We start from the raw sequence: 14,239 nt of genomic DNA, 5'->3' as shown, positions 1-14,239 counted from the left end.
GCATTGATGTTGTTGTTGTTGTTATGTGCCGTGGAGTTGGTTCCGACTCGTAGTGACCCTGTACAGGGTTTCCGAAGTTGTAAATGTTTACATTCAGCATTAATAGGTAGTTATATTTAGTGCACTTTTAACAGAGGCTACAGGCATGTGTGCTATATCATCAACAAGAGCATGGAGGAAAATCAGATTACTGATTTCCAAGTTTCTCTTGAACCCACTGCTCAATGCTATTCCTTGGTCAGTAGATTCGTGAACCTGAGGTCCGAATGACAGTGTTAAGATTTTTTTTTAAATTGAACCAATTTCAATAAATGGGGGGAGGGGAAGTTAATAAAAACTGCTGTTTATGGCTACTCTTGAAAAATTAAGATCTGTCAATGCCGTATCTGTATCTCTACATGACTACAGTCCGCTGAAATCACAGAGAGCCGCCCCCTAGGGACTGGGCTGCCAATTGCACCCACAGTATGTCAGTGTGTGATTTCTCCCTAGGGCTGCCCCCTGCCTGGCCACAGCAGACATTTCAGTGAGACCCTGGCTGCCAGCCAGTGTTGGCTCTCTCTTACTTCTTTTATTCATCTCAACAACTTACTGGTGTTTTCGTGGAAGTATTCTTTACCTCACTGATTTTATCAGCTCATCATACTAATTTTTATATTGAAGTCAGTGTGATTCCTTTTTATCTTCCTCCTAGAACTGTGACATGAAGGCAGGGAGAACTGAAATAAATTACCAGATCACAGAGTGAACCAACATCATGGTTCCGAAGACACCTTACTAACAAATTTGTATCTGTGGTGTTATCAGTGAGAATATATGACATCCTTTCAACACGCATAGCTAAATTAAAAAAAAAAAAGCCAAACAAAATGTTCACGAAGGGAAATTTAGCATCAATGAAGGGAAATTGCACACCATGAGTAAAGTAGTTGATATACCCAAGCTATACATCTGAAAAAGATTGAATTGGCAAATAAGTATTTAGTATATTTCTACCAAAATATTTTAAGAAAGGTGTGAAAAGGCAGCTGCTGGTACTGTCTGTGTGTAACCAACTGCCTCATGGGGTTTTGTTGGTTCAGAGGTTTAGGGTCATGGTTCTTTGGGACATTAAAATAAATTGATCTAATAATTGATTTTAGTGTCTCTCTCCTACCTCCTGGTTCATTACATAGTGCCTAGGGTCTTAAAAGCTTGCATGCAGTCCTCCAAGGTCCACTTGGTCTTTATTCTGCAGGAGCATCAGAGCGAGGAGGAATTGTGATGTATGACTAAAGGCCTCCATGAACAATTGCCTCCTTTGCCACGAGACCAAAGAGCTGGCTAGTGCCCAGTTGCCATTACTGAACATTTTTGTTAAAGATTCTATAGAAGAACCCTGATCCAAATGGGGGAAAAAGTGGAACAGATTTTCAAATTTTGTGAAATCCAACCTTTCTGGAGCCACTGAGATTCAATGACTCCCTCTAAACTGTTGCCCTGATGGAATCTTTAGACCTTAAACTGAAACCATCCCCTGGAGTCATCTTTAACTCATAGTGACCCTGTGTAGAGTTTCCCAAGAGTACCTATTGGATTTGAGCTGCCGACCTTGTAGTTCACAGTCTAGTGCTAATCCTACAGTTCCACACCAAGAGTTAGTTTAGCTTAATTAGAAAAGAATGTTTACATTGAACATAGTGTTCTTTAAAGAGTTATCTATATGTCATCAAACTGACATTGTTGTTACAGTTGTTGTTAAGTACCGTCAAGTTGGCTCCGACCCATAGTGACCCTGTATAGGGTTTCCAAGGAGTAGCGGGGTAAGCTTGAACTGCCAACCTTGCAGTTAAGACGACTTTGCAGTCCAGCACATTAACCCACAGCGCCGCACCAGGACTCCTTTGCTGTTACTAAGCACTGTCCAGTCGGATCCAATGCATAGCGACCCTGTATAGGGTTTTTGAGGAGTGACTGATGGGTTTTAAAGCACCAACCTTGTGGTTAGCAGTCCACTGCTTATCCTACAGTGCCACACCAAGACTCTAATAGGATCTCAGAAATTAGATGAGAAATTTAGGGGGACAGTGAATTTGTATTAATGATGGTGAAATCATTTAGAAAAAGACGAGAGAGGTAACAGAACTTGAAGAATGTAACCAGTGTCCTGGAATTGTACATTTAGAAATTGTTGACTTCGTTGTATGTTTGGTTGTGTATAATCTTCACACACATACACACACACCCCACAAAAAAAGTTTGATACTGACTTTTTAACATGTCTTACGTTTTTTTGTTTGTTTGGTTTTTCTTGCACTGTATTTAGCTAGGTGTTTACATACATTGTTTTAAAACCTTGCTTTAGGAACTCTGTTTACTGCTGAAAGAAACCATTGATTCAAGAGTTAAGGAGTACTTAGAAGTTCGTAAACAGCACAAACCATCAACTGCAGAATTCACAAGATCCAATCCCTTGTCCTTAAAAGGTAGGCAAAGAGCACTTTGAATTTGGATAAAGAAAAGAAAGTTTCTGCTTTGTAGAAATAGCAATTCTGTCTGACTCTGAGTGTCATGTTAGTAGGGTGATACATTTAGAAAATATGTTCTCATGAAGAGACTTTATTTTGGTAAATAAAATTAATTGAAAAGTCTTGAAGGGCTTTTGTTGTTATAAAGTGCCATCGAGTTGTTCCAACTCATAGCAACCCTGTGCAGAATTTCTGAGGAGTGGCTGGTAGGTTTGAACTGTCAGCTCTCCACTTAGCAGTCTAGGGATCATTGTACAGTGCTCCACCAGGACTCCTGAGGGGTTTTTAATGATGGGTAAAAGTTATAAAAATATAAAATTAAGTATTCCAAAGGAAACCATGGAGTCCTGGCATGACACTGTGCGTTAATGCACTGGACTGCAAGGTCAGTTTGAACCGCACTGTCAGCGGTTCAAGTACACCAGCTGCTCCTTGGAAAACCTACACAGGATCACTGTGAGTCAGAACCGACTCAACGGTTCTTAACAACAACAACGAAACCATAAAACTCTTTAAAGACTTTTGTTTTTGTTTTTGTTTTTAGTTGTTGGTAAATAATCTTACAGATGGATTTATATCAATACTGACATAAATTGATTTAAGGCTTTATAGTTTTTAAATGCTTTCATATGGTTTTCAACTGAGGCTAGCCCCACCCATCTCTCTTCCTGGGGGACATTTGTCAATAATGTCTGGAGGCAGCTTTGGTTATCATGACTGGTGGGAGAGTTTCTTCTGACATCTAACAGGTATGGGTCAGGGGTGTTGCTCACCATCTGTTTATTATACATTGAATTTTGTCCAGCAAAATATGTCATAAAATCCTAACCTCTATGCTTGTAGTTATAATCCCATTTAGGATTGGGTTGGTTTTATTATGCTAATTATGCATGATTAGTGTAGTGTGCACCTTAACTGGATCTCTTTTGAGATCTAAAAAGAGACTAGCTATGTGAGCAGAGCAGAGCTGGGGGAAGACAGATGCCAAGCCACATAAAGATTGACCAGGAGCAGAAACTCAAAAGAAACAAAGACCAAACTGTGCCCTAAAACTGGCACCCTGAATTCGGACCTCTAGCTTCCTAAATGGGGAAAAAATTAATTTCTGTTTGTCAGAGCTACCTACTTGTGGTATTTCTGTTATAGCAGCAGTAAAGAAATCAGACAAGATTCTAAAAGGCACAGAACAACCCACACAACAAAAAATTATCCAGAGCAAAATGTATAGAAAACTAAGATGGAGAAAGTCTCCCCTATTTCCCAATTTATATATAGGTGAAGAAACTGAAGAGCTATAAAACTGAGTGATGTAACTGCATAGAAGATAGTCTTTCTTCTTGAGCAGAGAAGTTGTCTCGTTTATTTGATCATTTTCCCCTCTTATCATCTTCCTTCCTACTATTCAGCCCAGTGCATGATACACAGAATCAGTAATACATTGGATAAAAGGATACTTGGGTGACAAGTAGCAGAATCTGGTTTGGTTTGGTTTTTTCACTTTTTATTGTGAATTGAGTGAAGATTTATGGAGCAGATCATCAGTTTTACATTCAACAAATCATACACACTTCATTTCATCTCAGTGATTATAATCCCCTCAATGCAAGGTCATGTATCTACTTCCTCCGTTGTTTCTTGTTTTCATTCATCCTACTTTTTCAATCCTTCTGAATTTTCTCCTTTGGCTAAATACTGTTTTTTTGATCTTGAATTGTTGACCATTAGATGGTATTCAAATTTCACTAGTTTTATTGCCTCCACCCCCACCCTACTTCCCCACCCACTCACTCACCTTCCTGGCCATGTACCTATCTATTACTTTGCGGAAAATTGAGCCCTGGGGATGAGTTCAGTTCCCACCCAGAATGGTGACCTAGGTCCATAGTCTTAGAGTTCCATCAGTCTCTGTCTGACTAGTAAGCTTGGTCTTTTTTATGATTTTAAGTTTTATTATACATTTTCTCCCACTCGATCCAGGAATTTCTTTGTGATCCCTTTCATAGTTGTTGGTAGTGGTAACTGTTCACCGTCAGATTTTTCCGATCTCGGGGTCATGGAAACTGATGCTCATGTGGTCCATTAATCCTTTGGGTGAATTGTTTTCAAGTATCTTCTAATCTTCTTTTCTCTAAATATGGAGAGACCTATAGTTGCAACTTAGAAGGCCGCTCAAAAGCTTTTAAAATTCCAGTTGCTACTCACCAAATAGAAGATAGATTCTTGTCTTTGTGGACTATGTTGTGCCAGTTGACCATGGTGTCTTCTAAGACTGTGGTCCTGAGTGCCTAGGCCCAGCAACTTGTTCCCTCAAGGTGTTTGGTAATGTCTAAGAAGTTTTCATAACTTTGCTCTCTGTGTACTCCTTCACATTCATGGATAGGTTTGCAGCAAAGGTAATTATCCATGTATAAATGTCCTCTGCCAAATCTTTATCTTTGTGGACATACTCCCAGTCTCCCTCTCACACCCATTCAGTCTTTGTGTCTACCATACAAGTTTACAAGTTGTTGTTAATTGCTGTTGACTCAGTTCTGACTCATAGTACTCTGTATAGGGTTTCTGAGGAATGACTGGTGGGCTTGAATTGCTGACCTTGTAATTAGCAGTTCAGTGTTTATCCTACAGTACCACAGCAGGACCCCTGTCTACTCATTGTTGTTGTTAAGTGCCACTGAGTTGGTTCCAACTCATAGCGACTTTGTGTAGGGTTACCAAGGAGCCGCTGGTAAATTTGAACCACTAGCCTTGTGGCTAGCAGTTCAGTGTTTATCCTTTATTACCACACCGGGAGTCCTATCTACCCATAGACCACTGTTATTGAGGGATTGTTTATATTAAAATACTTCCCTCTGTTGCCTGTAACTCTTACATTTCTCCCATGTCTTCCTATGAAGTAGGAGAATCTGATCCCAGACCCAGCTCCTTTGACTACCAGCCCAGTATTCTTTGTACTTTATTATATATAACTATGGTTCGGCACCTTATTAGCCCTCAGAGAACTGTGTCACCAGATCATGCGAACGTAGCATGGGGTTGTCCATCTCTTTAGAAAGAAAGTTGTGTTAATATTTGCCTGTGAAGGTTCCCTTGGTACAGTGGGGTAAGTGTTGGGTTTCTAACTTCAAGGCTAGTTGTTCAGACCTGTCAGCCACTCCACTCACCACTGTCTGTCAATTTGTTGTGCTGTGGTGACTTTGGTGTTGCTACAATGCCAGAAGCTTATGTCATTGGTATTTTAACCCTATGGTTGACATGTTTCAGCAGAGCTTACACACTTAAGACTGACTAGGCAGGAGAGGTGGACTACTTCAGAATGGTTAGCCACTGAAAACCTTAGGACTACCAACAGAAAATTGTCAGATATAGTACTAGAAAGTGAAAACATAATGAAAAACCACAGAGTATTGTCTGATACAGTGCTGGAAGATCAGCCTGTCAGGTTGGAGGGCACTCAAAATCCGACTGCCTCCTAAAAGTAGAGTTAATCATGATGGCATGAATGGAGTAAAACTTTTGGGACCTTCATTTTCTGATGGGGCACAAATCCAAATGAGGAGAAACAGCTGTAAACATCAGTTAATAACTTTTAATTGAGAATTGAATGAAGGAAACATGGAATGTGCGAAGTCTAAATTTAGGAAGCTAGAAGTTGTGAAACATGAAATGGAATGCATTAAGATCCTAGACATTAGTGTGCGATATGCAGATGACACAACTGAAATAGACTGATAATGGCCATTTTGAATCAGATATGTATATGGTTTCCTATGCCTGGAATGACAAGTTGTAAAAGAATTTCATCACATTCATTGTCAAAAGGAACATTTCTAGATCTTTCTTGAAGTACAGAGTTGTCTTTGCTAGGATTCATATCCATACACCTACAAGAAAATCCAGTTAATACCACAATTATTCAAATGTATGCATCAACCACTAAAGCCAGTGAGGATGAAATTGAAGACTTCTACCAACAACTTAAGTATGAAATTGATCAAACATGCAATCAAAATTTATTGATAATTACTGGTGATTAATGTGGTGCTGTGGATTAATGCGTCAGACTGCAAAGCCGTTTGAACTGCAAGGTTGGTGGTTCAAGCTCACCAGCTGCTCCTTGGACACCCTATACAGGGTCGCTATGGGTTGGAACCGACTCGACGGCACGTCACAACAACAACAACTGGTGATTGGGTTGCAAAGGTCGGAAACAAAGAGAAAGGATCAGTAGTTGGAAAATATGGCTTTGATGACAGAAACGGTGCTGGAGATCTCATGCTAGAATTTTGCAAGACCAACGACTTATGCATTGCAAATAACATTTTTAAACAACATATAAGGCAACTATACTCATTGATCTCACCAGATCGAATATACAGAATCAGATTGACTACATCTGTGGGAACAGATGGTAGAAAAGCTCGATAACATCAGCCAAAACAAGGCGAGGAGCAAGCTGTGCAATAGTCTTATCAGTTACTCATAGACAAATTTCAGGCTGGAGCTGAAAACAATTAAAACAAGTCCATGAAAGCAAACATATGACCGTGAATAGATACCACCTGAATTTAGAGACCATCTTAACAGATTTTATGTATTAGACAGTAATGACCAAACACCAGAAGAGTTGTGGGATAACATCAAGAACAACATCAGGAAGAAATCCAAAGGTCATTAAAAACACAGAAAAGAAAGAAAAGATCAAATTGAATTCAAAAGATATTCTGAAACTTGCTTTTGAGTTTAGAGAAGCTAAAGCAAATGGAAGAAATGAGAAAGTAAAAGAACTGAACCATAAATTTCAAAGGGCAACTTAAGCATTACAAAGAGACCTACAAAGACCTGGAGTTAGAAAACCATAAGGGAAGAACATGCTCAGAATTTCTCAAGTGGAAAGAACAGGAAAAAAAAAAAAAAAAAAAAAATTCAAGCTTCAACTTGCGTTATTGAAGCATTCTATGGGCAAACTGGAGTCCTGGTATGGTGCTGTGGGTTAATGCACTGGACTGAAAAGTCGGTTTGAACCACAAGATCAGTGGTTCAAGCTCACCAGGTGCTCCTTAGAAACCTTATACAGGGTCGCTATGGGTTGGCACCGACTCGATGGCACTTAACTACAACAACAATGTGGGCAAAATATTGAATGATGCAGAAAGTATCAAAAGAAGATGGAAGGTATGCAGAGAGTCACAATATCAAAAACAAACGGTTGATGTTCAAACATTTCAAGAGGTAGCATATGATTAAGAACGGATAGTACTAAAGGAAGAAGTCCAAGCTGCACTGAAAGCATTAATGAAAAACAAAGCTCCAGAAATTGACGGAATACAAATTGAAATCTTTCAATAAACTGATGCAGTACTAGACATGCTCACTCATCTATGCCAAGAAATTTGGAAGACAGCCATTTGGCCAAGAGATCCATATTTGTGCCCATTCCAAAAAGAGGTGACCCAACAGAATGTAGAAATCAACAAACAATATCATTTCTATTGCATGTGTGGTACCTTGAATTTACTTGATATGGCTTTTCTATCCTAAATCTTCTTAATTCCCACCATATGATTGGGTAGGGCCATGCAAATAAGGTATACAGGACTCTAAGACCCCAGGGATTGGTTAGTTTTGCCCTCTAGCTAGGCTTAAAAGGGGCCATTTCAGAAGTGTAGATTGAAGAGCTCAGGACTATCAAGAAGGAAGAGCATGAGTGGAGCTTGAGATCCCTACCTAGAGAAACAGCGACAGAAGAGGCAAGGGCAGAGATGATGGCAGAAGGTGGTGACATGTAGAGACAGAGCAGCTACAAGCTCTAGGGCTATGAGCTGAGTACCCTTGGGCAGGAGACTGGCTTGAAGACTGTGTCCTTTGGGCATTCACAGACTGGCTAAAAGAGCTTTGTAGCACTTGCCCAAACAGGGCAGAGGCCAAGGGACCACAAGGCTGAGAGGCTGAAGACAAGAGTTTCTATAGTATAGCAGACAAGAGGTGTTCCCTACCTGGAGAATTGCTACACCCTGAGTTGATTGTGATCCTGAATTGTATCCTGTTCACTTCCCTAATAAATCCCATAATCAGGAGTATTGTTATGAGTTCTGTGAGGCCATATCAATGGATTACTGAATCCAGATATGAAGCACAGATTGCTGTGGGATGGTTGGTTTGTGTCAGAATAGGGGAAAGAAACTTTTAGGGTGGAAGCATGTCTGATCTCCACTTCATAAGAATCGGCCTTGGGCAATTTTGAGTTTGATTCTCTTTCGCCCGTGTGAATCCAGGGGAAGTCAGACATGACTTCCACATGGTTTTTGCATGGTAATGGGTTTAAATCAGGAAAACTGTGTGCTAGGGTTGTATTCCTTCACCAACGTATTCTATCTGTATGCTGAGCAAATAATCCAAGAAGTTGTATTCTATGAAAAAGAAATTGATATCAGGATTGGAGGAAGATTCATTAACAACCTGCGATATACAGATGATACAACCTTGTTTGCTGGAAGCAAAGAGGACTTTACTTATTGTTGAAGATAAAAGACTACAGCCTTCAATATGAATTCCACCCCAGTGTAAAGAAAACAAAATCCTCACAACAGGATCCTAAATAACAATGATAAACTGAGAAAAGACTGACGTCGTCAGAGATTTCATTTTGTTTGGATGTACTGCCAACACTCATGGTAACAGCAGTCAAGAAATCAATTGGTGTATTGTGTTAGGCAAATCTGTTACAAAAGAACTCTTTAAAGTGTTCAAGAACAAAGATACTAATTTGAGGGCGAAGGTGCACTTGATCCAAGCCATGGTATTTTCTATCACCTCATATGTGCACGAAAGTTCAACAATGAATATGGAAGACCCTAGAAGAATTGATGTGTTTGAGTTATGGTATTGGAAAAGGACATTGAAAGTACCATGGACGAATAGACAAATTTGTGTTGCCAGAATGCTCCTTCGAGCCAAGATGCTAAGACGTCTCTCATATGTTGGACATGTTGTAAGGAGGGACTAGTCCCTGGAGAAAGTCGTCATGCTTGGTATAATGGTAGGTCATCAAAAAGTGGAAGACGCTGAATGAGATGGATTGGCACATTGGCAGCTGCAATGAGCTCAAGCGCATAACAATTGTGAGGATGGCACAGGACCAGGCATTGTTTCATTCTGTTGTGCATAGGCTCGATATGAGTTAGAACAACACAACAACAACATATGCATGTGAAATTTAAACAATGAATGAGGCTGACTGTAGAAGAATCTCTGCATTTGAGTTATGTGTTAGAGAAGAATATTAAAGTACAGTGGACTTTCAGAAAGAAAAAACAAATCTATCCCGGTAGAAGTACAACCAAGATGTTCTTTAGAAGCCAGGATAGCAAGACTTCATCTCATACTTCGGACATGTTATTTGGAGGGACCAATCCCTGGAGAAGGACATGTTTCTTGGCTAAGTGGAGGATCAGTGAAAAAGGGAAGACCCTCAATGAGATGGATTGACACAGTGGCAGTAGCAACAGGTTCAAACATTAACAGTTATGATGATGGCGTAGGACCAGGCTGTGTTTTGCAATATGTTGAAACTGAGTCGGCAGCACCTAACAACAGCAGTAACAAGTCACTGCAGAAACAAGATGAGGCTGTCTGCTCCCATAAAGAATTACAGTCTCAGAAACCTGAAGGAGCTGTTTGACTCTGGCCATAGGATCAATGTGAGCTGGAATCTGTTCAACGGCAGTGGACAGCACGGAGTCCCTGAGTGATATGGACCACTAATGTGCTCAATTCTTAACTGTAAGTTTGGAAAGCCAAGTCCACCCAGAGGTGTCTTTGAAGAAATTCCTGGTGATAATACTTCAGAAAAAACAGCCGTAGATTTTTCTCTATGGAGCATAGTTTTATTCTACAATACATGGGGTGACAAATACTGGTTTTGAAGGTATACCTGATTCAGAGCATTTACACTACGACACCTGATATATAAGCAAAAAGATTCATTTGACCCAACCTTAAGCAAATGGAATCTTCAGACCAAGCATTATTGCGTTAGGTGACACTTTTCTGATTTTTAGTTCAATAGTACTATAAAGGGGGTGCGGTGGCTTTGTAGGATCAGAATAGGACTGTGAACCACAGGGTCAGTAGATTCAAGCCCACCAGCTTCTCCTCAGGAGCACGATGATGCACTTTGCTCCCGCAAAGATGGACATATTTGGAAAACCTTATACAGGGTCGGTATGAGTGGGAACCGACTTGACGGCACTTAACAATGCCAACAGCAGTACTGTGAATCTTAAGAAACACCATAGGAGCTTGCATCCTTTGCACCTCAGCAGTTCTGGCTCATATCACTTTCTAACTTGGAAAAAGGAAAAGGGATAGAGCAACATTTCAATGGTTCCATCACTGGTGTGGCACATACTGTACGTCACCTTGGTTAGTACCTATGCTCAAGCGCCGTTCTCTTGTCACCTTCTACTAGTAAGCAAAGAAAGCTAAACACTCCTTCCCCAGTCTTTCTTACTAGCAGGGAACACAGTTCTGTCCCAAAGATGAAAATGAAAGCTTGTCTAGAATTCCTGAGGAAGTTTGCTTTAAACAGAAAATTTTATAACCTTTTGTTTTGTTTTGTTTTCACTTAATAGAGTATAAAAATCTTTCCGTACACACATATTACTTTTCTTAGTTAATGCATATTACTGTTTTTAAATGTCTTTTCTAATTTATGAGGTCCTAGTATGGTGCTGTAGGGTAAGCACTGGACTGCTAACTATAAAGTCAGCAGTACAAACCCACCAGCTGCTTCTTGGAAACCTTTCAGAGGGTTGCTGTGTGTTGGGCCAGAGTTGACAGCACGTAACAATAACATACTATTTTATTGGTGGGACTTGTAAGCTGCGTCTAAGATTTGCACTATTGTAAGGAGCTCTGGTAGCGTAGTGGTTATGAATCGGGCTGCAAACCGCAAGGTCAGCCTGACACCACCGCTGACATTTAGGTATGGACGTTCTTTTTTGTGTGTCTGTTCACTGGTCTCTCACTGTCTACACACCTCTATTCTGGTGACTAGATGGGGTGCCTGAGTGAGTGGACACCCAACACCCACCCCCCGGAGGGTTCTACTACGCATGTACACAGATCTCCTAAAAATTTAAAGGGACGGTTTCCACTTAAAACCAAACAGCAGCGCAAAATCGCCACAACCGGCCCTGAACTGTTTATCACTAGGAAAAAGGCCTAAACGGGGGTTGTGGAGCAGGACAGGCAGACAAAAAGGAAACAGGCCAAAAATTAAATCCTCAGTTATGTCATAACAACCAACAATGGCATCTTGAAATTTCTCAGGAAGAAGAGTGAAAAGGGAAGCCCATCTCCTGATAACATCTACCTGGAAGCAATCAGAATAAATAAAAAAGACCAAAACACACAACCATCTAAGTATTAAGGCCACAGATAACTACTGAATATGCCCCCCCCCCAAAGAAACAGATGACCATATCAGCACATGTCCAGATATGAGATAAAGTGACTGAGACAAATGATCTGGAGGGAGACCTACCGTCCTTACTGGAAGGAGGGCAGGCTTTGGAAATGCCTGAGAAGAAATTCAGAAAAATGATTGTAAAATATATCAAAGTACTTTACAGTGCAGTTGAGAAAAATAAGGAAGAAGTCAGGAAAGTGCTACAGGAACAATCAAATAAAATAGATACAGCATTAGTAAGAATTCAAAACCTACAGAAAGAGGTCCAAATGATTAATAATAGAATATCAGAAATGGACAATACACTGAAAGGGCAAAGGAGTAGAATTGAAGAGAAAGAAGCCAGAACTAGTGAGCTAGAGGATAAATCTCTCAACACTACTAAGATAGAAAAACAAACAGAAAAAAGACTAAAAAAAAAACTCTGAAGAAGGTCTAAGATTCATGTTGGACAACATGAAGAGGAATAACAAGAATTATCCACATTCTGGAACAGGAAGAATCACACAAGTCCACAGAGGAGATAGTTGAAGAGCTTCTGGAAGAAAATTTCCCTAACATCCTGAAAAGCAAAAAGACAAGCATTTAAGAAGCTCAATGAACCCCAGGAAGGATAGATCCTAAAAGACAATCACCAAGACATATAATAATCAAGCTCTCCAAAATCAAAGATAAGAACAGAATCCTGAAAGCAGCTAGGGAAAAGTGGAGTATAACATACAAAGGCAAGCAAAGCAGATTAAGCTCAGATTTTTCAACAGAAACCATGCAGGCAAGAAGGCAATGAGAAGACATACATAAAACCATGAAAGCAAAAAAACTGCCACCCAAGAATCCTCTACCCAGCAAAGCTGTCAATCAAATATGATGGTGTAATCACAACATTCCAGGATAAACAGAAGCTAAGGGATTTTGCCAGAGGCAACCCTGTGAAGAAAAATAACCTAAAGGGAGTTGTGTGAACTGAGAACCAACAAGAACAGACAACAACCAGAGATTGAAATATGTGACGGCATCACCCGGAACTCTGTCTACAAATGAAAGAATCGAGAACAGAATAAAACTATAATAACAAATTCAGAGAGTCTGGGAATTCACTCTATGATCAAAACAATTACAATGTGAAAGAAGGTAAACACAGAGGAACAGAGATCTAGGTGGTGGGAAGGTCAGGTAGATAACAGGATAAAATAGACTGTCTTAAATGGAGGGAAAAGTTCATGGAATATAAGGTAAACACAATGGTGGGGTTGGGGTGGGGGGTTTAGGGAGAGGTGGAGGGAGGCAATGGTAGAGCACAGAGTAAGGGAAGACACAGCACAGTTTGGGTGTTGGGAAGGGTAATACAAGAATGGGGAGGAAGTGTTAGAGCAAAGTAGATAGGGGAACACTGAGACAGGTTTGCATGGTCTAAGTGGTACAGAGGTAAATCGTGATGCATGCTCAAACTTGGAACAACAGGACTCTGTGATACAGAGATCTAGGCATAGTTTGAAGAGGGGAAATAATATTAAGATGCTTGACTATCTTATGAATATTGTTTTCCCTTGCCTACTATTGTAAAATAGATACTTGACTAGGATAGAAAGGAATGTCGGGAAACATGATTAAAGAAAACTTGTAAGCCCGATTTTAGCCTATAATTGTTTGGAATACCTAAAAGGGGTTCTAGAACTCTCCCAGTGAAGATACGCCTCTTGCAGAACATTTGCAAAGTATAGGACCTTAGGTGGAATCCTGAGTCCCATCCAGAATCTTCTGAGGTGGGACATTACCACTAGAAAGGACAAACAGACCAGGCTGGAACAGCTAGAGTGACACAGAAGATACTTTTTCAAAGAAAAATCATCATGAAAAACCTAAAACAAAATGTCAATAGGACTCACTGCTATAAGAATAAGCAAGCTGTTTGCAGCGAAGCCATCAAGGCAAGTAATCAAGATTTTTCAGGACAACTGTCCCTCTAAGACTGAAACTCAAGAGGAACACATGAGCAGGCATGTAATCTTACTGGTGACCACAGTGGTCTACTGGTGAGTGGAAGAGGGGGAAAGGCAGCAATGAAGAAATGGGTTGAGTTCAGCCCCGGTCCATTGATTTCCGTTGGCCTGGAGATGAGAGAGAGAAGAGGAAGGGCTGGTTAGACCAAAGTGTGGTCAGACCTGGGGACTCATAGCCAAAGAAGGCTAGAGCTGAGAGTGAAGCATCCAGCTGATATGAAATGAGGGGAGATGCTCAACAACACCCAAACTTATATATAGTA

General features: G+C 40.3%; 1 protein-coding gene across 1 annotated transcript in view; it reads left to right on the top strand.

Annotated features, from left to right (window-relative positions):
* The window catches only part of SLX4IP (SLX4 interacting protein), a 134,390-nt gene that overhangs the window by 3,750 nt on the left and 116,401 nt on the right, over nucleotides 1–14,239 (top strand). Inside the window, 1 exon segment of the mRNA XM_006870415.1 lies at nucleotides 2,345–2,465. Coding sequence (XP_006870477.1) covers nucleotides 2,345–2,465 — 121 coding nt within the window.

This window comes from Chrysochloris asiatica, unplaced genomic scaffold (assembly GCF_000296735.1).
Source record: "Chrysochloris asiatica unplaced genomic scaffold, ChrAsi1.0 scaffold00141, whole genome shotgun sequence".
Classification (NCBI taxonomy): Eukaryota; Metazoa; Chordata; class Mammalia; order Afrosoricida; family Chrysochloridae; genus Chrysochloris; species Chrysochloris asiatica.
The sequence above is the reverse complement of the archived record's forward strand: the minus strand, read 5'-3'. Positions and strand labels throughout refer to the sequence as shown.